The 26,777-nt window shown below is 37.4% G+C and overlaps 1 protein-coding gene across 9 annotated transcripts in view; it reads right to left on the bottom strand.

Annotated features, from left to right (window-relative positions):
* epha3 (eph receptor A3) overlaps positions 1 to 26,777 on the bottom strand; it is a 128,570-nt gene that overhangs the window by 7,312 nt on the left and 94,481 nt on the right. For 6 of the 9 annotated variants that reach the window (XM_021323737.2, XM_012876836.3, XM_021323735.2 and 3 more), the window contains 8 exons: positions 25,780 to 25,885; positions 25,236 to 25,300; positions 22,267 to 22,392; positions 17,978 to 18,163; positions 13,416 to 13,477; positions 9,225 to 9,434; positions 6,667 to 6,816; positions 5,351 to 5,544 (listed from right to left, as the gene is read on the bottom strand). In XM_021323737.2, the coding sequence (XP_021179412.1) occupies positions 5,351 to 5,544; positions 6,667 to 6,816; positions 9,225 to 9,434; positions 13,416 to 13,477; positions 17,978 to 18,163; positions 22,267 to 22,392; positions 25,236 to 25,300; positions 25,780 to 25,885 (1,099 nt within the window). The other 3 variants (XM_012876837.3, XM_012876838.3, XM_036139515.1) reach the window with 2 other exon arrangements.

Genomic DNA, 26,777 nt, shown 5'->3' with positions numbered 1-26,777 from the left:
GGGTAACACAAACAAATGGTCAAAGGAGAAACAGATGTAGTAAAATGGCACATGATCTGAAACGTTTCACGATATTAAATTACATAAGTATTCATATCAGCGTTTCGGGAAAACAGGTGGATAAGCATCACCTCAGTCATCAGCTGACAATCTGATATACTGCCTGACAGGTGCTGTCTGGCCACCATTGAATCACAACTAGTGCAAAGCAGCTCTTGCGATGTGATTTGAGTGTGTACGGAGGTTTTATTGCCGTCCTGGCTCCAAGCTGGTCCGGTAAATCAAGCGCCATGCAAGCAAATATCAGCGTGGGTTGTGATTAAACCATATTTCCCTTAAGGTTAGTCGAAGTTCAGAGGTGGTCACAATGGATGGAGGGCTCCTGGAAAGAGTTTGTCTCAAAGGTCGTTTCCTAAAATCCTTCTGACACCTAACATATATTACGACAAAACTCACTGTGGTTGACAGGCAGCTGTAGAATACTTGATATAAAATACAATTTGACTTCTTGAATGCTTTGTTTTGAATTATACTTCATTTAATTTTTTATGTTTTAAGCTTATAGCATTTATTTAAGTTTTCCCCCCCTACCACACATTCTTAGAAAAACATTTAATACATAATTAATGGCATTACAAGTGACGTGAGTTTTAAAAAAACACTTCGTTGGTGCCACATTCTTGAAGCAAACTACAATCCGTATGTGCTGCCGATTCAAAAACATAGCAAGTGCCAGTGCATTCATTGAAAATGGCCAAGATGTTTGACACTTTCAATCACCGATAGCCACCTTTACACAGCATTCCCTTGTAGTTAAAAATACCTTATATGATAAATAAACTGGTGTGTTTGTTAGGGAGGATGTCAATTACGTTCATGCTATATATATATATATATATAGAACCAAGATTCCTATCAAACTCAGCATCCGTTTCAGTGTAATTTCGTTACCACTCCCTGCTGAGCATGTACTCTGTAGCATAATGCAAAATTGGATTTTATTACATTGGATGGCTCAAATTAAATCAAATATAATGTACCATGTTAGCTGCTGCTCAGTAAAACAGCCAACTAACAGATATTTGGAAAGAGGACAGGAAGCTGAAGATGAAAAAGAAACAAATTGACAGGACATCACATTTGCAATGTCACTCTTCATGATAACGGTGCGGTTTCATTAGCTGTTGGGGAAACTGGATCACATCAACGCAGTGAATACGAAACCAGGCCAATCCATCAAGAGATCAAAGTTGAACTAACAATAACAGTAGAGCACATTGTGTCCTTTATTCCTTTTAAAGACATGCTCCAACTGTATTGCCAAAAAGGCACCTGTACCAAGACCCACACAAACAAGCAAATACAGGCAAGCAGGAAAGTACAGCACTGGAAGAAAATGTAGAGTTCCCTAGGGGGATGCTATTCATAGGAATGTAAGCAAACTCATTAGAATACCAGGAAGTCCACCTCTTTCTGGCAGACCTAATACCGCTGGGAGGGTTTGAAGCACTTTGACTGATAGTTTGAGTGATCTGGGAAAATGCTACTAGGATATGATAAATGCAAGGACAAATATTTTAATAAAGAATTTTAAAACATCAAAAAGGATTTAACCCAAAATGTTGTTTTTGTACCTTTTTTTCAATATCAAACACAAGAACTGTCAGCAATTTCATATCCTGCAAATATCCTCTGCAATATTCATGATGCTGCAGTAAAGATGGGTTTAAGAGAAGCAAAAACAGTTGAGAGAAATTTACCAGTCAGCCATTAGACAACAGTGTCAGAAACGCACCACACTGAGGCAAGGCAGTATGCTGAGAGAAGAAAAGAGACACGGGATCTCTCGCAGAGACAGTAGGGGAGAAGAAAGCGACGGAGAAAAAAAGATGCTCTTGAGGTGGTGGAGTGGGTGTTTTTGCAATGATTGAGTCTTTTCCTGCCAGATCAGAGGGCTGTCAAAGTGCTGAGGGCCCCCCAGGACTCTCTGGAAACACTGGTTTGTCTGAAAGTGAGGGAATTTATAGCTGGATGGAGGAGGCGGCTTGCTTGAAAAGGGGAAAGACTAAAAAAACGTGAATATATGATTAAAGCCTACACTGGTTATTGTTTTTTATTGTTTTATTTAAATGGCTTAAAATCAAATCAAATAAATCTATGTAGAAAACAACTCAGTTTCATATTGTACATAAAACTATCCCACAATATAGAGTAGTGTATATAGCTTCATCTTTTTGCAAGATTATCGATCTTTTTCTTTACCTTCCCCCTGTACCAAATTTCTCCATGTTCTGTTCTTCTTTCCTTATATTCTGCTTATATGCCCCACTCTGCTGTCTCTGCTGGGAAGTAAACTGCAAATGACCTTGTTACCTCTCTATCATGTTCTTTGTTTCCCATGTTGTTACATTTCTCGCGGCAACTCAAGAGAAAAGATTATTGGTGAAGAAAGAGAATGATGTGACGCAAGGGGAAAACGCTAAAGAAAAAGGAAACAAGAGCATCTGTTTGATGCTAGAGGATGTTTTTAAAGCCTCTTGTGGATTTAACAGCACACATAAATGCAGAAAAATCCCCTGTATGAGCAGAAGGAAGCATAAAAAACACTGTAAAGAGAATTAGTCTCGCCCATTTATTCAGTTTTTGTCTTTTGTGGTCTACCTTTCAATTTGTCAGACTTTCAAATAGCACGGTTATGTAGTTTTTATGGAGCTCACAGAAGAGAGAGTAAAGGTACAGTAGATAAATGAAACTTTGACAAATAGAGCAGATGTTGCAGTACGAAAAAGAGAGAAATGAACTCTAAAAATGAGCAATAAACGAAAATCTGAAACTTTTTATCCGAAGACGATTCAGTTTTACCGTAATTTTGACTCTGTCTGTCTGTCTCCAGACATATTCTGTGAACTGCTGTGAAATAAGAAAATATGTCAGAACTGTGCTGGGAGACTTCTACTCTTTTATATTGAACTGGGACCACACTATGAGATCAGAAAACAGCTAGATTGTTTTTGCAGTGCACTCCTCTCCATGTGTGAAGAACTGTGGCCACATGACTGGCCTACAATCTTATTACAACCACACTAGCATGGCCACAACCCAGTATATACTGTAATACATGTATCAGTGCAGCTGGTATGCATATTGCTGTATTATAAAAAATATCCAAGCAAAATATCCAAGCAATGGAACAGATTATCCATAGTATTTACTATTGATATACACAGCTATGGTTATGCCCCTGCAGAGATTTTGGTATTTGCTGTATTAAACAGTAAAATACTGCTCCCAGCTATGGAGAAGCACCCACACCTCCAAACTGCACATAAGCTTAAGTTGTGAGTCTTTGAGACTGCAGTCAACTACTATATATATATATATATACATATATATATATATATATATATATATATATATATATATATATATATATATATATATGTATATATATGTATATATATATATATATATATATATATTGTGTGTGTGTGTGTGTGTGTGTGTGTGTGTGTGTGTATTTAATGATCCGACCACATACTCAGTAAACACAGATTTTACATGTTACATTTCAACAGGTTTTCCCTATAATAACATTCTTTTCCTATCGTTTCTACTTTTATTTCTTCTTGCTTTTTACAATCATTACTTTTATGTACATGCTTTTACAAATCTCTTGAAGTTACACAGCTGGGTAATTATAATATATTAAAAATGTTACAATGTATTGATGTCAAAATAAGCAAAATCTGCAGTCATATATTAATATTTCACTTACTAATTTCCAGAACCAGCTTAGTCCTGTTGATGACAGGAAGGGTCTGGAGCTTATTGTAGTAGGATTGTAAGGTATGCCATGGATTGGCTGACAGTCCCTCATAGAGATAAGAAATAGGTAGGGAGCTATTTGTTAAAAATAAAATGAAAATACAATGTTTGAATAGAGAGAAAATACACCTGGAAAACACATGCCTGAGGACAACATACCAGACTCTACATAAAAGGGGATTTGAACATATTAATTCCTTTGAGGCAGGACTACCGTTCAACCCATTGTATTACTAGGTTAGGCTTTTTGCCAATGCCACACTTTTTGGATTAAAATGGACAATGTCTTTCTTCAGAAAACACAAAAACCTACAGTTTCGCTTTTTTAAACACCTTGAAAAGCAATTTTGACAGTGACCTCCAACCCTGATTGGACTCCTGTTGGCCTATAATTCGTCTCTGACAGCCAACCTTGGCCCAGTGACCCTCGGTCTTTTTCCATCCGCATGCAGAGACAGTAAACTGACCAACTTCCACCTCCCAAGTCTCCAGATGCTCAACTCTGGTCGCAGGCTTCGGTCCGGGCTTAGAGGGAGGGAGCAGTACATTAGCCTGCCAGGACAGCCCCGAGACAAACGAGGTGTGTTGAGCTGAGAGCAGCTGCTCCTGCTGTGCAACTGCCGCTGCCACCACACACTCTCTCCCTCTCTTCTACCCACACACGCACACACACAAACATATCCGCACTACCCGTTCTAATAAATCACCAGACAGGACTCTGTTGGCCAGGCCGCGCTCACCCAGTGTTAAAAGCCAATCAAGAAAATTACATGCAAACTCCAAGGGACCTATTTTCACTTTCTTAAGAAATCATTAGTCAATGTTATGAGCTCTGACATCTCCATAATACCATTGCCGTCTGGTGCAGACCCAACGCCCGTCTCCCTCCCTACTCAGAACTGACAACTGTACATGGGGCTGCCCCGCTTCCCCAATGCCCCCTGGGAGAATTTTTGCCCCAACAAAAGAGGCAAGCTCCGTGGAGGAGGAAAATAAGAGAACGGAGAAAGTGTTGCTAGTTCTTTTATCAGGAAGGCAGTTCTTGAGTAGATGTTTTGAATTATGTACTGTCAAACTTAAAGTTTGTAAGAATGCTTTTACTTTCACCAGTTGTAATACTTTGTCACAGTGAGTAAAACTTTTACTCACACAAAAATGAATTTGCAGTTTACAGTAAATATTTTTATTTCAATGACTTTGAGTCTCAGTTATAGGAGCTTTTTGATCATTGCAGGTTTTATCACCGGGTGTTTGATATGACAAGAGAAAAGCCCATGATTTACATTTAGGATGTAGCAGGAAATAACAATAACAGGGCTTATTAACAGGTAAGAATGCAAAACCAGAGCTGATAACTGACACGGCAGAGAAAAACCTTCCCAGAATTGACTCCCTTGGAGGAATACTCAAAATATTGTTTGTTCCGCAAGCTTTAGCTCAGCAGATGATGGCATACCCTATTGTGTTTGTTTTTCTGTGCTACTTTCTGTATGCACAACTAAAAGGTTTAGCATCCTCCTGATACCTGGATGTGGTGTTGGCTGTGATTTTGAGGCTGCAGGGGTTGCGGATGAGTTTGTCAAGGATGCTGACAATTTGTTCAAACTTGGGACGGTTATTCCGCTCCTTCTGCCAGCAGTCCAACATCAGCTGATAGAGTGTGGCAGGGCAATCCATGGGTGGCGGCAAGCGGTAACCCTCATCTACAGCTTTTATTACCTGCAAGCAGAAATAAGCACGAATAGAAAGAGTATTAAGTTGCTTAACAATTTATTGTTCTGAACTAGACATAAAGTGGTAATTAAGATCAATGTCAAAACGGCATATTTGTGTAGCTAATCTAAAAGCAAAAGTTGACCAGAAAAAAGATTCCTGTCAGTCAGCCAGCTTAAACATGGCTTCTACACGTCCCTCACTTGCAACAAAGACAAATTTGGGTGTTTTAGAAATATAGCTTGCTGTGATGTATATAAACAGTTGTGGTGTGGAGAAGCACACCACCCATCACTCTTGTTAAGACTACAGTTAGCATTGTAAATGTAGCAAATCGGTTCAACTGTTAAGCAGTCAATGACTGGTTTTACCTGAGCAACTAACTCAACTAAATAACCAGCTAATATCAGATTGTAATACTTGGGTTAGTCTATAAAGAGCAGAGCAGAAAAAGGAATAACTGAACACTTGCAAATAACTACAAAATTAAACAGGTCTTTATGTCTTTGCTGTGTTAAAATTAAAATAGCAAGTAAATATTAAAGTTACAAGTATACAAATCAATACGTTATTAATTTTGCAGTGGGGATAACATTGTTGCTTAATGATTTTGAATTAAAACAGTTGATTCACATTAAAATATTTCTGTTTAAAATATTTGTAACATTTTATCATACTGTGAGGAGCTTGTTCAGCCAATGCCAGTTCTCACATACAGGCACAACTTATTTCACATGACTTACTTGTCTGAAATAGTAGTTACTGAATCCAGAAACAAATACCAGTAGAAACCAATAACTGGGTTTGCTTGTTGTATTAACACAAAGTTGTTGTTTTTTTTCTTCTAATGTTTGGGTTGTGTTATTTTGTTTAATGTGAAACTCTCAAACTCTGGGAATATAATTCATTCAGTTTAATTCATACACCTAATCTTGCCGTATTATCTGGGAACGTTGGGCATGATTCATTTGGTTTTGCACAAACTTCCCAGAAAGAATGTAAGGGGATCTGGATGAAGCTTGCCCAAAGCTGCCAACCCTTTGAGTGTCGTGGGTGCCCCAAACCACACTAAGAGGAGGTTTAGTTGTCTACCCTTCTTAAAAAGAATGGCAAATTGGCAACACTTACATCCTGATTGGACATCTCCCAGTATGGCCGTTCTCCATATGACATCACCTCCCAGAGGACAATGCCATAACTCCAAGCATCACTGGCCGATGTGAACTTCCTGTAGGCAATTGCCTCTGGGGCTGTCCACCGGATAGGGATTTTTCCTCCCTGTGATGAGTAAGAGAAAAAAAGATATCAAATTATATAATCTATTCTAACTGTATAAGTTTTTTTGTGGATGAGTCTGATAATACAGTATTTAAAATGTACACTCCCTCAGGAAATTCACACAAAAAAAATATGTGTTGCAGATGTTTTTTTTTGTGGGAAGCATGGAGCTGGCACTATAAAAAAGTGTTGGTCCGTGGTTGTTTTATGTCTTTTTTTTTACCTTTATTTGCATGGACAAATTACCAGACCGCAAGGTGTTCAGTGTATGAGAAAAAGTTTCTTGTGACTGTTTACTATATTCTTTTGCCACAACTTTGCCACCCTAATATCACCTTCACACTGTCTATCTGTCATGTGTGTCAGTGGTGTAGTTTTCACACAGCATGCATACACAGCATATATAAAAAACATGCAAATCACTCCTTCAGCATTTGCATGGTGACAACTCAAATATGGCAGAAATAGCCCAATAATAGCATTGTGTAATCTCATCAAACAGAAACGCAAAAGCTCTGTCTGCAATGATGAAGGTCTAATCACCTCAGAATGCCAGATCCTTAAAACTAAAAGTGAAACTGACAGTACAACTTTCTGTACAGTTAATGTATCAAAAATATCTAACCAATTAGGGGAACTGATAGGGCAGTGCAATGTAATTCCAAGTATCATATTTATAATATGTGTGTTGATGTCAGATCCTGACACAGTTGAATACTTTGGACTCAACAACCTCAATACCCATATCTACACACTATTCAAACCTGAAGCACATGGAAAGCAATACACATACTTCCAAGACATGATAGTACTTGATGTTCAAAAAAATATGCCTCATGTCCCTCACATACAGACCTGTGTGATACGCCAATATGCAGTCGTAGGTGAAAAAATAGAAAGTCAAGATCTTTAGAATCGCATTTCAAAACTGTGAGTGTATACTCAAGCCAGTTAAATATAGAAGAAGTCTCGAGCTAGGTTTATGATGCATACAAGAGAACCTAAGTGAAAATAAACCCTCTGGTCTGTAAAAGCCTTAAATCAATACTTAAGAATCATGGAAGTAAATTCCAACTAAAATATTTGAACAGATTCAGTCCTAATGAAGATAGATTCATATCAACATTAAAGAAAGGAAGGAAAACATATCAACCAAATTATAATCCACCATTTCCTGTGTGCAACAGCATGTGTTTTTCTCACTGAATAGAAAGAAAATATTGTAAAGGAAAGCTTGCTGACAATGGCCAAAGGTAACAGAGAGGAGAGCACATCAATTAGCTTTTGCTTTTGACTGCACAGTTATAGAGGCCATCCAAAATGCCATCATTATGCTGCCTGGTGTCAACAGGAACACCAGGGGAAGCAATAGATGGTTAAAAAACGATCAGACGAATGAACGGATAAACTGAGAAACATTAAAGAGATGACACCCTCCTACTCATACGCTGCATCAAACTGTTAAGCAGATGACAAAAAGCTATGCCTAAACACGCTGAAAATTAAGATAAACAGGTAAGTAAGAAACAAATCAACAGTTTATCCAAGTAGAGGCAAGAGACAATAGTCCTAACAAGACCTAGAATCTCCTGGATGACAGAGTTATGAATTAATGGAACCAGTAGTGTTCCTTATTCTGTGCCGTTATGTCATTTTATGCGTTTTCTGGAAGACAGGCAAATGCCCCACAGACTGTTTATTTGAAAAGCAATTCTCAGCCAGCAAATCGAACCTTGTTTTAAAGGGTTGCATGCATAGTTTAGACCACAAGACCCAATGCTGACCAGTCATGCAGACACACATATACACAGGGGGAAAAAAGACAGATGAACGTCTGGAACATGACATGTGTCCTGCTATGTTTCAGTTTTTGACATGAGCATCTACTGCAGAAGTAAATCAAGGACAAAAAAAACACAAAAATGCTAATGAGGTAACGTCATTATTTTTGTCTCTTTTCTGCAGCTTTACTGGATTAAACTCCACAATGTTTAACTATTTTCTCTCAATAGGCACCATACATTGTATAATGTTTCTTCAATAAAGTGTCTGAAAACACATACCACTTTGTAGGAAACTAAAAAAAAAATAAGAATTACCCCTTTTCATGTTTTCCATTTTTAAAACAACACACAATAATTGCTTTTTCAAAATCTAGAAAAAAACATTTTGTCAAGCCTTATTGTGCATTTTTGAAGAAAAAAAAAAAAAACTTGAGGGCATGCGTTCCTATTATGAATGTAATGAGAAAAACCTAAACTGTGATCTTTGGTGTGTGATGATCTTTGGACAGCTTTTTATTTTAATGTGCACCTTATAAAAACAAAACAAAAAACAAAACAAAAACAATAACGAGCCACAGAATCTGAAGCCCGCTGTGTTCTTGATTTCTTTGTGCTCCAGCTTACCCTGGTGGTGTAAGCAGCCTCAGGGTCGTCCTCCAGCACTCTGGACAAGCCAAAGTCTGACACTTTGCACACCAGATTGCTGTTGACCAGGATGTTCCTTGCTGCTAGGTCTCGGTGAACGTAACCCATGTCTGACAAATACTTCATGCCCGAGGCAATGCCACGCAGCATGCCGACCAGCTGGATTCCCGTAAACTGGGCATCGTGTTTCTAAAAGGAAGATAAACAGGCAGGGGAGAAGAAGTTAAAGGAAACAACGGGATACTCTACAAGTGCTGCAGTTTTTACGTATAAATAAGAGAGAGGGAGTCTGACTTTATTTTTATATTTGCATAAAATAAAAGATTTCCTCATTTGCATCTGCAGATTTGTTATTAACCTTTAAAAAAACACCTTTGACAGTCCTGTACTCTCTCTCTTAAGCTTAACTGTGAAATCCCATTGCTCTAAAATTTTACTGGATGGAAGCAAAGGTCAAACAAAGAGAGTACCTTGTAGAAGCATTCATACCCCCTGAACTTTCTCACATTCTGGCACATAACAACCACAACCATTACTTTGCTTTTAGCTGACGGACCGAGGCAAAGTAGCATATCATTTTAAAGTGGAAGGTAAATGACAGAGAAATTTGGCGTGGATATACGGTATAAATTCAGACCACATGATACAATAGCGTTTAAAATTACCTCTCATTTTTACTAGTGTTTTGGTGTATTCGTCTTCTAAATTTTCCAAAAACTGCTCAACCTTAACCAGACTAGATGGGCGAACATCAATTTTCAGGTATTCCCACAGACTCTCGGTTAGGTTTAGGACTTTAGATCCGGACTACGACATTCTCACAGACGAATGGGATGAATTTAGCTTTGATCCAAACCATTACATTTTTAGCTCTGGCTCTTTGTCTGCCCAGGCTCGACTGTTTTGAAGCACCTTACACTGCCTTGTATTTAGCTCTGACTGTATCCTCCCAGCAGCTCTATCGAGATTCTCTGGCCCAGATGAAGAAAGACATTCCCACAGCACGATGCCGCCACCCAATGCGTCACTATGAGGAAGGGTGTGTTCAGGGTGAGTTGTTGTGGTAATGTCCAACCGCACATGTTGTTTTGCAAGTAGGCCAAAAAGTTTGACTTGGGTCTCATTTTGTTCTGAACACTTTCTTCCACATTTGCTGTGTCACATGTCGTGCTGCTATCTGTAAAGAACACTTTTAATGGTTTATGTCAACAGTGACTTTCTTCTTGCCACTCTTCCATTCATGGAATGTCCATTTGCAGATTTTTATTAGGAAGATAGAATTGAAAACCATTTACATTTTGCTTCACAATTAAACAAAAATTAGTATTTGGTCGTTTATGTAAAATCCCAATAAATGGCATTGTAGGTTGTGACTGTAAAGAGATAAAATGTAAAGTAGATACGCATATGATGCATTTTAATTGCACTTGTAATTGAAAAGAAAACAAGTAACTTTAAGTTTATATGTTGAATGTTGCTTTTATGTGAATGACTAAACAGAAAAGAAATCTGTCACTTTGTTGACACAAAATGACTCCGAACCCATTTCCACACATTTGTTATCTGTTTGGGTGAGTTTACAATATATCCACTGGAGCGAGTTTAGGCCTGCTTTGTTCCATATAATGTTAGAAAGAGAAATACCAAAGAACCTATGAGGAGAACAAAAGTATCCAACATTTTTTTTTTTATATGTCTCTGTTTTGTATCAGTGGTCATCAGTTGGTTTCCACTTGCTCTGATGTACCCTCTGCTTGTCAAACACCATGTGGAGAACTAAGAGTAAGATGCGTTTGCATGATGAGCGTGTTTTTCTTTGAAAACCAATCAGACCCACTCCTGCTCTGATTTCATCTGGACCATTTATTGGCCAGACCACCTGGTTTAGTCACTTCAAAGCTTCACTGGATTCAGTATGCTGACATAAGCTGTGATGCATAACATAGAGAACATGAATGTGCGTGTATTTGTGTGTGCGCGCCCCCCCCCCTTTTTGGTGATGAAGAACAGGCCTCCGGGAAAACATGAGGAAATAACAGTTATAGCCACCACGGGTATGTCTGGATACAGTACAGAGATGTGGAAAAAATGTCTAAAACAGACATTGGCACTCATGCTTTCAAGCCAATAATGTAACTTGGCTGATATACTTTAACTAATTTCAGTGAGTGGATCAATTCTTCAGTAAGCAATTGAGGCATGGCAACAGTAAAATTCACTCTGAACTGGAAGAGCAGTGGGAATACGACTGAACAAACACAGAGATTTTCACAAGGCTGATAAAAAAAAAATAAACATTTATTTTTCTAGTAGGTATTACAACTGTACATTTTAAAAACTAAGCTGAATGAACCTGTATCAATTTAAAGTACATGTACATATCAAAAGTGGATGTCAACATAGGAAAAGTACAAAAATAGCTATTTCTACCTGATGTAAAAGTTGTTGAGACCTACAGAAAAACTGTTCCCTTATATAATTTCCACAACAAAATCAATCCAAATGTATGTAATATGTGAACCCAACTAGAAAGAGAGTAGAAATAAAAGTTTACAAAATTAACATGAGAAAGGAATTTAACTGAGGTGATCAGAGTTGTGATGTCAGAATTTAGATTGCAGGTTCATAATTCAGTTAAAACATGTATATATTAAATTATTTAGGTATACCTTTTTGTATCATACATACCAACATCTAGCTAAACTTCTGACAATTTCCTTTTCTCAGAGTAAATAAACTTTGAGCCAATGTTCAGATGTTTTGAAAATTAAAAAATCAAGTCCCTAAAAATGACTACTGTATTAACTGGTATGGAAAGAAGTAAATCCGGATCCACCCAATCACAGCATTCTCCTCTATCATTTGACACCATTTTAATTTTTATCAAGATTTGCCCCATATCACATCATTTATTGTGTGACAGGGACAACTGTGACTGGATTGGATGGCTTCCACAATGTCTCAATTTTCCATAAGGGTTTAGTTGTTAAGTTTATCTTTTCTTTAATAATAGATTAACAGATCATCAAGTACCATTAAAGGGGAAATGGATAAATCTGCTTTTACGCAACATAAGTTGTTAAAATTAGACACATGGAATACCGAGGTATACCATCTTCTTTCTGCACAAAAGATAAAAAAAAAGATGAAAGCATTTACCGGCCTGTCTGGTCTTTCTCAACAACTGTTCATTTCCATCAACTTCAATTACATCTGCTGAGTTGCTGTCATTTCAAAGACTGATGGTTTCATTTTTGGAACAACACAAAATGATTTCGAATTTTGCCAGAAATCCATACCACAGCTCAAAAATGTCTTATACATCAAAAGATGTCTTATACATCAAAAATGTCTCATGCATCTTAGATTACTGGCATCACTTTGTCTTTTAATCTAAGTAAATTACAGACCTGGTAAATTCTGTTGTACAAATGCATAATACTTGTCATCTCAATGTAGTGCACTAGACAAAAGGGTGTAACTTATTGAATCTAAATTTGATTATTCCACTCATACACAGAGATTCAAATTATGTTTAAAAACAACACAATACAATCAAATTTAGTTTTTTTTTAAGTTTTATATATGTATATAAGGAAGTCCAGCTGACAGTATCAAGTCATTGACTTTACAGCAACTCCACCTCCTAAGCAAGCATGTGGCAACTGTTGCAAGGAGTAACTTCCTTTAAACAAGAGGGGAACTATAGCAGAACATGCCTTGGTATGAGCTGCCATCTGCCACACTGGACTGGAAGACACACAACAAATGCAAACTAACAGTTCCAGGAGTACCTTCTATGTTAAAAAATATCAACACAAGTTGCTCCTTTAACTGCTTTGTTCAGAGGAGAGAAAATATGAAATGCATGGCCAAGACTATTTTAAAAATCTTTTCATCGAGGCAAACCCGACAAAAAAACAAATATAAAATATGTTCTGAAAGATGCTTCAATATGTTTTGCCTAATCTCACAGAAGTAAAGCTTTTTTTTTTTTTCAATTCCCAATTCACTATTTTATAAATAAGATATCAAGTTAGGTTTTTCACACCAGTTCCCCCTGAACAACATTTTATTTCAAATTGTCAGTATCTTTATGATTTGTACTAATAATATGCATAATAAGTCATCTTCGCCTCCAGTGGTGCATGCGTTTATGTAATTACTTACTCTTAAGAAGCTATCAAGAGATCCGTTCTCCATGTATTCAGTGACGATCATGACAGGCTTACCTGCAAAGAGGAAACTTCTGTCAATGGTGATATTTCTTACAAAGACACACTTTCACACCGCCGTAACATTTGCAGGGAATGATTTACTGCCAAAAATGGGAAAAGTCGAATCTATTCAACAGATAGTGTGGTGAGTTGAGTTAAGGCAAAAATAAGAGATGATGGGGACCAGGTTGCAACAGAGCCCTTTTCTTTTTTCCTACACAAGCGTCCGTTAAGTCTTGTTACAGGGTTCCTATAGGTCAGCTGTCAAAATGAGACATATTTATGTCCTTGGATCATCTGATTGTAAATCCACACTTCCTTTTGCCATCTGTGCTTGATCACTTGATAGCCAGCACCAGGTTTATTGCAGGGAAAGTTTTAAAAAAAAATCTCAAATCAACCTGATGTTGACTGAAGAGAGTCAGAGTGAGGACTTGTTTGTGTCCCAGATGTGTTCTCTGTGCATCACTCTTGACTTAAGTGCAGCTTGTGCTTCTTCTCCAGTTTTCCACTGATTAATCTGCCCTCCTTCCCCCTGCTCCTTTTTATTTCTGACCTACCTTTTCTTTGTTACCTCATCTTTTGCTCTCTTCTTTAACCCTCTTTTGTACGTTAATGAGAATATTTTTTAAAAGAAGGGCAAAAGATGAGAAAAAAAAAACGATAAAGATTGAATTTGTTAAAAATAATGATTCCAAAATGAACATATGGGCCTCATTGAGAAAAGAAGAAGAAGAAATGTATCCAAATAAAGAAAAACTAACTCTATTTTATTACTATCTGATTTAAAAAATAATGTTTGGATGAATTTGAATGCAGTAAAGATGATCTATCTCTACAAATTAATGTGACTTTTATTAATTTACCATATATACACTTTAAATACAGACATCGCGTTTGTGCGTAATTGTTGATGTGACTATTTATCAAAAAATCATGGATTGTTTCAGAATTATTGCAGTTCTAGCAAAAACATTTCATCATTCAAATAAAGCTGATGTTAAACAACCTCCGCCCACACCCACTTCCTAAAAGGCTGTGATGGATTGTTCCCTTTACCAACAAATTACTTTTATAGCGGCCGACAGGAACACACACACAAACTATCCCCCTGCCTGTCCTCCGCCCTCTTCCCTTCCCTTTTTTCTCTCTATTCTAAACTTTGGCAGTAAAGATAAAGGCCCCCAGGCCCCTTTGTTCCGTCAGCTAAAGAGTGAGCGTATGTGTGCAAATCCAGATATGTGTGTAGAGGTTCGGAAGGGAAGAAAGCATATGTATGTGTGTGTGTATGTGAGTGTCTGACCCTGCAAACATGCAACCAGCGGATCAGCCAAAAGCAGCAGCAAGGTAAATGGGGTGTGAAAGTCTCAGGATTATTAAGAATTAACAGGAGCAGCTTAATAAATCACCCTTCAGCTGTGTGTGTTTGGGCGTTTAGGTGCGTGTCTGCGTGGGGAAGCATATCAAATGGACCCTCTAAAAGTAGGCCCTGCACTTGTGCTGCTCTGACTCATGCACATGTGTTCAGGACATCCCTACAAATGTCATATGCACACACACACACACACACACACACACACACACACACACACACACACACACACACACACACACACACACACACACACACACACACACACACACACACACATGCAACCAGTGGGTCTTCTGTATCAGTCTTGGAGACACAAATCAAGCTAATCCTAGCAGGATCCTGTGCTGGCTCATACCAGAAAGGGTGGCGTCATTCTTATCATAGATTCACTATTAAATATCTGATATTTCATTTAAAAGGGTTTTTAAGCACACGGGTGCATCTCAGTACATCTGAGTATCATAAAAATGTTTTGCTTTTTAGTAATTCAGTTAAAAAAAAAATAAAAAAAAATACTCCCACCATATGTTAAATCGATTTAATAGAGAGATGGAGTTCAGATATATATTTATTTATTTTAATTTGGATGGTTACAAAATTTGAAAATTCCACAATATTTTAACGTAGCGTTATAATATAGCCTACGCAATCATAGTGAAGACAGTTAACTTGATAATTGTCCAGCAGTCCATTGATGACCTCCACCAAAATCAGGGCAGTCAACAAAAAGTAATTGCTTAAGAAGGTGGCAGCTCACAAAGCGCCATATCTAAGCATTTTCATTAAAAATTTGAGTGCAAAGAAAAAATATCCAGGCACAGAAGAAGAACCAACAACAGGGACAACCGCAGCCTTGAGAGGACTGTGAAGCCAAATCCATTCTGGAGTTTGGGCGGAGTTCAGTGTCGATCAGCTTCTCTGAATACAGACAAGCTAAACACCACCAGAGCAAGGCCAGAGGCTGGCTGATCATCGTCAGGTCACACCACTCTAAAGAGACTGAACTACTGTACCATAGCCTACATGGACTGCTTTTTTATTGGTTTGATGTAATATTATATATACTTCTTTCTCAAACTTTTTTCTTAATTTGGAGTTTTTAATAAATACAAACAGAAATAAATACTTGAAATAGATCCCCCCTGTGTGTAACCAAATAGTTTACAGTGTTTGAATTGAGGCTGAACATTTGCACAGTTGGTAGCACTGCTGCATAGCAGTAAGAATGCTGGATTCAAAACCTGGTTTAGCCTTTCTGCGTGAAGTGTGCATGTTCTTTCCGTGCACTGGTTCTCTCCGGGTACACCAGCCTTCTCCCACAGTCCAGAAACATGACTGTTAGCTTAACTGGTCTCTTTAAATTGTACCTTAGGTATGAATATATGTACGTGCACGGTTGTTTGTGTGTTGTCCTGTGATAGACAGGCGACCTGTCCAGGGTGAACCCTGCCTCTCGCCTTAACTCATTAATTACTGTAACATGTTAACTTTTCAGAGATATTACATTTATTCAGATGCACTTTAATGTGTACTTTTCTTATAAAACTTAATGATGTAATGACAAAGAAAAAAAGCCAACAAATATGAGTAAGTAACAATAAAGTTACCTGATTTCAATGTGATGAAATACATTATTTTGTAAAAAACAAAAAAAACCAAAAAGAAAACTAATCAAATGATTGAAGTTTAAAGGTTTCGTTATTGCCCTATTTTCTAGTTGTTCTTGCAAAACCAAACTGCAGAGTCAAGTAGGTGAAGACAGTCATCAGTTGAGGCACTAAGTTTTTGTAAGATAATGGAAAACAAGAAAAGTAAAAAAAAAAAAGACAAAAATGTGAGACTAAATATATAAGAAAGAAAAGTCCGGGGAATTTCTACAGGTATTTTATTCAGCTCTTTAGAACAACCGAAGCAGCTGAACTACTTAACTAGGCAAGTGCCGCAGGGATAGTAAGAGGCCAGGCCTATTTCTTAGCGGTAAAGTTCAGACTCATTATTTCCCTCTTTCTTCAGTTGTTCCCTTTTAAAGAGGCCTTGCGTGTGCTAATGATGGTCTTATAAAGAGGCCCAGAGGGGTGCAAGTCAGAGATATGGATTTATGGATTTAATGCTTGCGCCTGACACAGACTTTGATCAGAGTACATTGATCTGCAGAGATTTATACCACGGCAGCTCAATAAAACGTGTCGCTTTTACAAAGACGTGTCGGGCATTTGTGGAACAATTGGAAATCCAGAATTGGTTTAAAAAAAATCACAATCTTCACAGGGAAACCATGTTGGTTTCTACCTAAAGTGTTTTCTGTTTTCTTTTGTGATGATGAATAAAACATTGAACCAACCTCAACACTAGCTAATCCAAAATACAGCACCTTGCAAAAGTAGCCATAAGCTTGAACTTCTGAAAATGTTGTTGCCTTGCAAACACAAACCTTCAATGTATTATGTCGGGATTTTTTTTTGTGACACATGAAAATAGCGCATAATTATGAAGTGTTAAACATGGTTTCTCAAATGTTTTACAAAGAAAAACCTAAAACATGTGATATTCATACATTCAATTCAATTCTGATGAAATATGTATTGTACAAATTGTTTATAATGCGATTAAATACACTACTACAAGTACAACAACAACTACTACTACTATTAATAATAATAATAATAATAATAATAATAATAATAACTTAAGATGTAATAATAGTAGAACAGTGCCTCTATATAAAACAGAATTTTCAACTAATTTACTATCTTCTACGCACATTTGTTTGAATAAATGCTTCTGAAAATTTATAAAAAACACTTCAAAATTTCATTTAGAAAACATATGTATATGTTATTATTACATAAGTATTATTTTCATCTACTTAACAGTTCTATGTGTTTTGTTGGTTTATCACACAAAAGATCGCCCAAAGCATAGCAGTTTTTGAGTTAGATGTGTAAAGAAGAGAAATGTTTCAGGGTTATACATATGAATCAAAGTCATAGACTGGCATCTCGGATATTCATCAAACAAAATGATATTGCAGTGGTGCAATATCAGATTTGTTAGTGCAGTGTCTGACAAAAGGGATGTTCACAAAGTAGTATTCCTTTTGTGTTTCTATAAATATCTAAACGGATTATGAATGCACTTACTGCGTGTAACTACACCCTCCAGCCTGATGATATTGGGGTGATCAAACTGTCCCATGATTGATGCTTCTGCAAGGAAGTCCCGCCTCTGCTTGTCTGTGTAACCGCCTTTAAGAGTCTTGATGGCCACACAGATCTCCTTCTTGCTGGGCAACTTTAGACGACCACTGCACACCTCTCCAAACTCACCTAAAGAAAAGATAACACAGACACAATACCAATCACTTGTTTGATTGCCTAGAATCATTTTTGATTTTTCAAAATCAAACAAGCACTGAGATCATATCATCATATGTTTTAACCTTCAATAAACTTAGAAAAATCAGTTTACATCGGCAAAAAAAATACCAAAAAAAAGCATATTCTTTCCCACTATTTATTTTCTTTGGATAGACAAATCTGCTCAATGAAATAATATCATGTACAGAACATTAACAGAAAAAGACATGTAGGTCTTATATAGTAAAATACAACAGAAAAGTTGGAGTTCTGGCCTGTTTGAATCCTGCTTACCCAGTCTCAGAGCCAGGATCAGCTTTGATTGCTAGTTTGTGAACGCACACAAGTAATTTAACTTTGGTTTATTTAAGATTTTTTTTATATATTTTTTAGCAGAATCGTTGTATCAGTTTAAAGGGGCCATGACAACAAATTTCCTTTCTCTAAGGTTTTGGGGGTATAAAATGATCTGTTGTGTACTGAAGAGGCTGTGTTAATGTCAAAAGAGAATACAAAAGGATTTGCTCTGGGGCAGTCAGCTTTGTTTGGGCTGCGTTTGACAGGTTTTCCAAATATAGCTGTAGCCAATCAGAGTGAGGTCTAGGTAGAGCCGCATATCATTACCATACCCAACCCTACTGAGTAGGGACACTTGGCCTGACAAAACAACATGCTGACGTTATTTTTTATTATTTATTTATTTGGTGAAACTCTTTGGAGAATTTACATATTCAGCAATATCAACCACATGAAATGGCTTATGTGGTCATGTCATGGTAACTTTAAATTTAAATTCCAAATGAGGACTATTGGGAAACTAATAAGATTTTTCAACTTCATATTCATCAGAAATTTTACATTATGATCACCATTTAGAGAGTTAATTGAGCTTTCTCTTACTGTGATAAGATGACTGTGTTTAGTTTATCTCAAACTAAATTGAGCTTCTTTGCTTCTTTGTAAGGGACGGCTGGTTTTGTAGCCAGTCTAGCAACTTCAAAGGCCCATGTGAAAGACATTTGGCTAGCTAGACTATACAACAGACGTTGACTGTGCATACATACTTGTGTTGTGTTTGAGTGTGCTTTGCAACCAAATGCATGCACACCCTGAATATGTACAAGTCAGGTTATGTCAGAACTGAGATCTTTTCTCTCTATCCAGTCATGAAGCAGCTCTGGATCTGAGAGTGCGGGTCAAACGGTGGACATGAAGCAACAGTCTGGAATGAGTTGAACCAAAAACAATCACAACCTGTCTAAATACTTAAAAGCGTTCCTGTTCTTCCCTGCTTTGCTTCATCCCTCTGACCTTCAGTTATGTACAGGAAAGCCAGAGGCACTCTCCTCACGCAGTCACTCTGAGAAAGAGGATGTTGGTCTAACAAGGCTACATTAAGGACACTCACTCATTACCTTCTTCTTTGAGAAGAGGCATGGTGTCCAACTTTGATGCTCAAGTCTGCTTTTCTTGCTTTTTAACAGGGTCACGAGCTGGCAACAAGATCAAAGCCAAGCTAATGATCCCATATGGGACTGACACACAGTTGAAGGAAGAGGAGGTATATTGTGTTTTGTTCCGATTGCTTATGTGTCTTTATTAAAGTTGCATATTTCGATGGTATGTGGCCTACAGCTGGCGGACAGTGATGTTTAAAACTGCTAATTGCTGGGGTAAAGTTCAGATTTTGAGTTGTTAAATTTAAAAAAACAAAATCAAGCTCCGACTGCCATTGTATTTTATTTGGCATCTGTGAACTTGCGCTTTTCCTTCTGGTACTATTTAAAATATCAAAGAGAAGATTTGACAGTTACAACACAGAACATATTTATTAGACACCGTAAAGTTTAAATATGAGAGAATGCAAAACTATTAAAGTAAGTCAAACTTTGTTTGGGTTTTAAATGTTTGAAATCCAAAAAAAATATATTATTGTCTAACAGGAACAGTTTGCATTTTTTAAAGTGAAAATGTGTTTTTACAATATATATTCCCATTAATACAATCTAATATTTATCCTGTAAGAAAGGGGGAAGTTTGTTACAATATGATAATTATGTACATGTAATCACAATTATATTGTTCATATATGAAAAGTATGATGTAGTAACATGATATCATATTGTACTAACATAAAAGGTATCTTGTTACAACAATAAAGATTTATTTTCATAATGATATAAATCTAGTTTTCTTAAGAATGGGTGGTAGCTTTATGTTTCTGTAGCTTCACAATTTTCCCATTTCTGTATGTTAAGGTTTAAGAATATTGCATATTAACTATCAGGACTGTTTCATTGCACAGTTTCATATTTAAATAGGACTGACTTTCGGAGCTTGGTGCAAGTCCTAGCAGGCCCTAAAGACAGTTCTATTTTTTTTTCTCTCTCTCTCTCTCTCTCTCGCATGCTTTAGTTTTTTATATATACATAATAACCTGTCCTGTACCCATTGTTCATTGCTTGTTGTTTATTGTGTGTACCCTAAGCCGCTGTGTGTCCTGGAAAAGATTTTACCACGGAAACACGCAGCAGCAATAAAAGATTCTTGATCTTGTTTTTCTCACGGTTATAGTTATTTCTGTTGCAGATCTTTGACTACCACACTTTTTTTCTTCAACTTAATTTGCCATTAATGTGGTTGGAGAAAGCATAGAAGGATAAGTGGAGACAGCCACTGTCTTTAATGTCTTTGCATGGCTTACCCTCCTGGTGGGTGGCATAAATGACTACAGGACAACTGTCAAGTTATCAGTCATCCCCTTGATTTAGTAGGCCATAAAATAACATTAATGAATTATAAAATCCTTTTTTCTTATTGATTATAGGTAGTTCCCCAATTTTCTGAAGAATTTGGCTTGTTTTTCCATCACCTGCAAGCTACAATCTTCAAAAGGAACATTAATTAATACTTTAAATATATCACAACGTGTTTGATGAATCTGTATAATTAATAATTTTGACTTTTTTACTTGAATTATTGCAACTTCCAATGATATTCTATTTTATTGAGATAGAGTTCTATGTTTTTTGTGGTATTGTGCTATTCCACTGACAGCATTGCTTTTGAATTTATTTTCACCAGAGTTTCCTCGTGCGCATGTGCATACATTTAACAAAGGTTTCTCATATACAAATGTCATAATTTTCAACATTTTGTTTTAATCCTATAAAAATATTAGACTCAGTATCACCCTCCAAAAAAAAAAGCAGCTTATAGTTTAGTGTCTTGTCAGGAACAATTCTCTCAGGTCATCCCACCAGCTTTACAATGTGAAGGGCTGATGGGACTCTGGAGAGCAGTCTGCTGTTATGTGCCAGAGACTGAATCTATCTATTCTGACTGAACTCGACATGAATCATAATGCATCACCCTCCAGCCTTCAGCACTGCTCAACTTATCAGGATTACAGGAGAGGAAGGGAAGAAAAGAAAATAAGAAAGGAATTTTGTTTTATCCCCCGAATAAAGCTCATGATATTTGGTTACCGTGAAAAGGAGATGAGGTAAAGAGGAAAGGGGGATTCAAAGCAGTTGAAGGTTTTCTCATTTTACGTCCAGTTTTCCTCTACCATTGGTAACAAGTCAAACGATGCATGGATGTTAAATGAAGGCATTACATGTTTTTTTTTCATTGTCACTGTGCAGCAGTTAACACATAGATAACTCATCCACAGCATTGATAATGTTGATAGATAAGGAGTTTCTATGTCCACAACATTTATTCCTAACATGATAGCTTTCGCTGTATAGCCACATTGTGGAAAAGTCAGAAAGTAAACTGCATTAATGAAGGTTTTATAATGAGAGGTTATTTTCTGCATTGTTAATCTTCCTTAATTGTTTCAGTAGGTCATTTTGAAATCAGAGTCAAGAGGAAATTTCTAAATGACATACGGTTCCAATTAAAATATTGGTGAATACAAACGGGGGGTATATATTACAAGTCTAATTGGAACCTAAGAGCTGATTGTATTCATCTTTCAACATGTTCTGGCATTACTAAAAACTTGTCCAAAAGAGCCCAAATGGCGAATATGTGAGTGATCAAACAATGAGTTCCCTCGGTCTTACCTGCTCCCACGACTTTATCAATAGCAATGCCGGAGGCTTCGAGCTCTTTGGCAAACTCATGAACAGCCTGGCTCGGGTCCTCATACGTGTGGGGGTCCACGTAAGTCCTGATACCTGGCAGACGCACTGCAGAAAACAGAACAAAGAGGGATTAGTTACAAAAAGGTAACTTTGGGGTCAAATCATTATAACTGTGCCAGGATGAGAGCATCCAACATCCAAGATCTCTTTATGAAACCTATATTCAAATAATTACAATTCCAATAAACATGTCTTATAAAGATCAATGTAAAATAGTCTAGGAATAAAAAAAAAAAGTAATATTTTTTTTAGGTTTGGCTTAAAGAATAATACATATGTATAATCAGTAAAATGATAATAGCATACATAAAATGATACAAAGTAAATGTTGTATTTCAAAATATATTAGATTTCTTATATCAACTCAAAAGCATTTGTATTGCAAAGGGTTGCCCACATCTACAGTCAGAACAATGACTAAAGATGATTTTATGACTTTAAGATTTTGACTTCAGCATCATTTTTTTATTCTGCCATACCATCACACAAATAAATTTGTACAGTTAGTTTAACTGTGCTTGGGATATTACTTCAACTAAAATAAAAAATAAATGGTCAAACAATATTTGGGATATTCAGTAACAAACATGTCAAGTGGGTTAAGTATGAATCAAAGGATAAATATGTGGAAAATGATTTGTTTCTCTTCTGAGAGCACTGGGGATCCTGTAGAGTACATGGGATCATAAAATCTTTTAAATACTATGTTATTCTGAAGAAAGGTTTGTCAGGCTTTGCCAGGAAACTGATAATTTGTACTCATTTGGTGTTTCTGCAAGAGAATCATACCAACATATGAAGTCAAATCAATACAGAAATTGTTCACCAGATATAAAATCAAACTTCTTCCATGACTATCTCAATCACAATACCTAAATCCAATAGACATCTTGTGTGGTGAGCTGATATGACCAGAGGATAAAATAAGAGAAAACTCAGATACTCAATAAGAGAAAACAAAGTTGAACAGTCATTCCCCAAGTATAGGGGGTTTGTGCAAAGTAATGTAAATGTGTAAGCATGATACAAGTGATTTTTATGGTGGCTGGGATGTGCAAATGAGCAATACAATTTTTTTAAACAAATTTACATTTCAGAAAACAATTTAACAACACACAAAAGCTTCGATGATGACAGTACCCCCCCCCCCCCCCCCCCCTTTCCAGTTGATTTTGTCATTTGCATTTTTTGTTTTTTGAAATGAAAATTTGTTTCACATTTTGTATTGTTGGTTTGCACTTCCCGGGCACCGCAGAGTTTTCCAAATCTCAGATTATTTCTTAATGTGCAGTTTTTAGCTTCATATGAATGTATTGATTTCAGGTTAAGGCTGGTATCAACGGCAAGTCTGACAGACCCCGCGCGTAACACTAAAAATCGTAGCCGTAACAGGTTTGCCCGTACATTGCGGTGTCCGGACAGACGGCACGCACAACACACGACACACTAACAGATTTCACTCAGGAACGTTCGGGTGTCAGACGGGAAATCTCACAAAACCTCTTAAGATTAAACGTGAGTTTAGAGTAAATAAACATGAATGAGTAAGAATAATGGGGATCGTTTGTGGACTAATTTTAACAAAGAAAATACATTAAAAAGGCGTTGGTTAAAGAGTAGAGACAGCACTATGATATAGAGGTGAGTTTTGTGGGGGGTTTTCTCTACGTTTCCCTCACCTCGCTTTCTGATTGGCTACACATCACGTTCAACAGGCTGCCTGCTAGTTTGTCATCAGAGAACGCTCCGTCCCGACGTCCTTCCGAGTGAACCAGATTACTCTTAACACACCACATATGGCAGGAATATCTCTCAAGATCGTCTTAGGAGTCACTCAAATAGTCGGGGCATGTCGGAAGGGGAAGATCGGAGCAACAATCGTGGGAATTAACCTGCCGTGTGAACCAACCTTTAAATTGGTCTACATTGTTAGTGATTAATTATCCATTTAGGCTGTACTTATCTTACTGCAATACCTTTTGAGGATTTGGGCTGTTGTAGTCCAGTAGGAGTCATTCAGTGATTCACTGGGCATGGAAGTGTTTTTATATGACTGACTAAGAGTGTTTATGTTGTATTTTAGTAGTCCTGTCATGATGAAATTTATGCTTTGTAACTGACCCTCACAAATTAATCACAAGGCCGTGAGCAGAGTCTGTTTAGTGCCTGGGAAGTTTGGGGCTAATGCTGGGATCAGGGTTAAAGGTAAAATCATGTCAAATAAATACGGCTGCTTTTGAGAAGAAATGGTAATTGGCCTGTAACTCGTACAGTGCTTTATCAAATCCGAAGACTCCAAAGCACTTCCCACTACAATCAGTCATTCGTCCATTCATATGCACATTCACATGCTGATGGTGGATAAACCCATAACCATAAACATATTCTGGTGAAAAATTACCATTAAACTTGTAAATGTGTGGGAACATGGTTTGAACTTTGTCTTATTTCTCAACTACTAATACTTGTTCACATTAACTGGGACAGATCCTTTTCAATATGGTCCAGTTTATATTCCTTTTCTGGGGTTTTTGTGGCAGTAGAGGCTATTTTTTTTACAAAGTAGGCTTACAGGGAAGGGGGACTGAGAAAGGGGGGAAGACATGCAGCAAAGGACCTCAGGCCGGAGTCGAACCCGGGTCAGCCGTTCTAGGACCAAGGCCTCCGTACATGGGTCGTGCTCACTACCCCTGTGCCATTGGAGCCCACCCTATTGTCCAGTTTTTGATCAAATTTAAAATAGTTAAAATTAAATCAGTTTGAACGCAGCAATATCTGACCTTAAGCTAGCACTGCTCAGTTTGTGTGAAATTGCAGCTCCATTTTCAAGTTCAAGAAATTACAGTAAAGCCTGGGGGACTGAAGAAGACAGAACAAAGTATACTTACAATGGCCGTTGCCAAAGTGAAGTCTTTTCTCATCAGGATGTTTGGATTTGCTGCGGCAACAAAACCTGCCAATTCAGACAGAAAAATCCAAAGTAGAGCCACAATTTCCAGTAAGACTTCACCCAATGGCTCAGCCTAAAGGCTGGTGAGAGCTTTGTGTGTGTGTGAAATCAGCTCTTATAAGCCTAGTGAGGATAAGAAAGTCTTGTAATGTGCCATGGATTTACAGTGTGGTCTGTCTGAAAGCTCCTGTCGGCCAACTTTAGGCACACATCTGCTTGTGAGCACAACACACACACACAAATACACACAAATACACGCATGTGGATAGCTTCAGCTTGAGAATGCTTTAACAGAAATCCAAGAAAGCAGATGTTTTTGAATAAAAATGAGTAGTGTGTGATGCAAAAGGTAAATAAGTCATTTCCAAAACACTTATTCAATCAGCAATCAGTTCCATCTGAAGGCAGAAAGTAAACAGATTGATGTGGTTAAAGGAGACAACGCTACGACTTAAAATCCAGACGACTGATTTGGGACAGACCTGCCAATCAGGACGTACAGCAGCACGGTGACCAGTATGATGGCCACTGCACAGGAAATGGCAATTAAAACAACCTGGCTGTTCTCACTGGAGATGGAGAAGGCTGCTGGAAGACAACCAAACACAACTTTGTTTTAGGAACATCAAAACACATGGATGCCCAGTAGCTCCAGAAATATGAAAAAAATGTAATGATACACAACGCATTAGGTTAGAGGTTGTACTTTAAGCTTTTTCACATTTTGTTGCATCACAACCACAATTAGTATGTCATTGGGAATTCTGATGAAAGTCTAACACAAATGAATGCAGAGTTACACAGAGGTAGAATATTATATTTGGTTTTCAGTTGTTTTTTAATAATGTAAATATCAAAAATGTCAGCTTCATTAAACTTCCCTTTTCAGGTCTTAGCACAAATTCCTTGGATTAAGGAATGGACATGGACTGACACATCATTACGCTTTGATCAAAACCATTATTTTCTTCTCTTGGATGCATGGTTAGTATGGATACTATCAGTTTCCTGCTGAAACGTGAACTTCCGGCAAACATTTTTCTCTTGCAGCCTCTGAGAGGCTTTCTTTCAAAGTTGTGTTTATTATTTAGCTCTCTCTGCTGTATATTCTCTTCTCATATATTCAGCTTCCTCAAACTTGCTGAAGTAAAGACTCCTCCCAGCATGATGCTGTACCACAACAATTAACAGTGGGGATGGTGTGTTTGAGGTTATGTGCATTTTTAGTTTTTTCACCCCAGGTAGCACTGCATAGGGGCCAAGATGTTCCAGCTAATCAGAACTCATCCTTCCACACATTGGCTGCTGCCTGCAATGGTCAGACTGCAAGCAGGGCTTCTAATGGGTCTCCTGTAACAATGGTTATCCTCCTGTTACTCTTCTTTAAGGGGCAGATTCGTGGGGCCAGAACTAATAGTTTTCTTGTCAACAGATTATCCTACCTAACCGTGGATTTCTTCAGCTCCACCAGAGTAACCAC

Source organism: Fundulus heteroclitus, chromosome 7 (genome assembly GCF_011125445.2).
Source record: "Fundulus heteroclitus isolate FHET01 chromosome 7, MU-UCD_Fhet_4.1, whole genome shotgun sequence".
Lineage (NCBI taxonomy): Eukaryota > Metazoa > Chordata > Actinopteri > Cyprinodontiformes > Fundulidae > Fundulus > Fundulus heteroclitus.
This window is presented reverse-complemented; position numbering and strand designations above follow the sequence as displayed.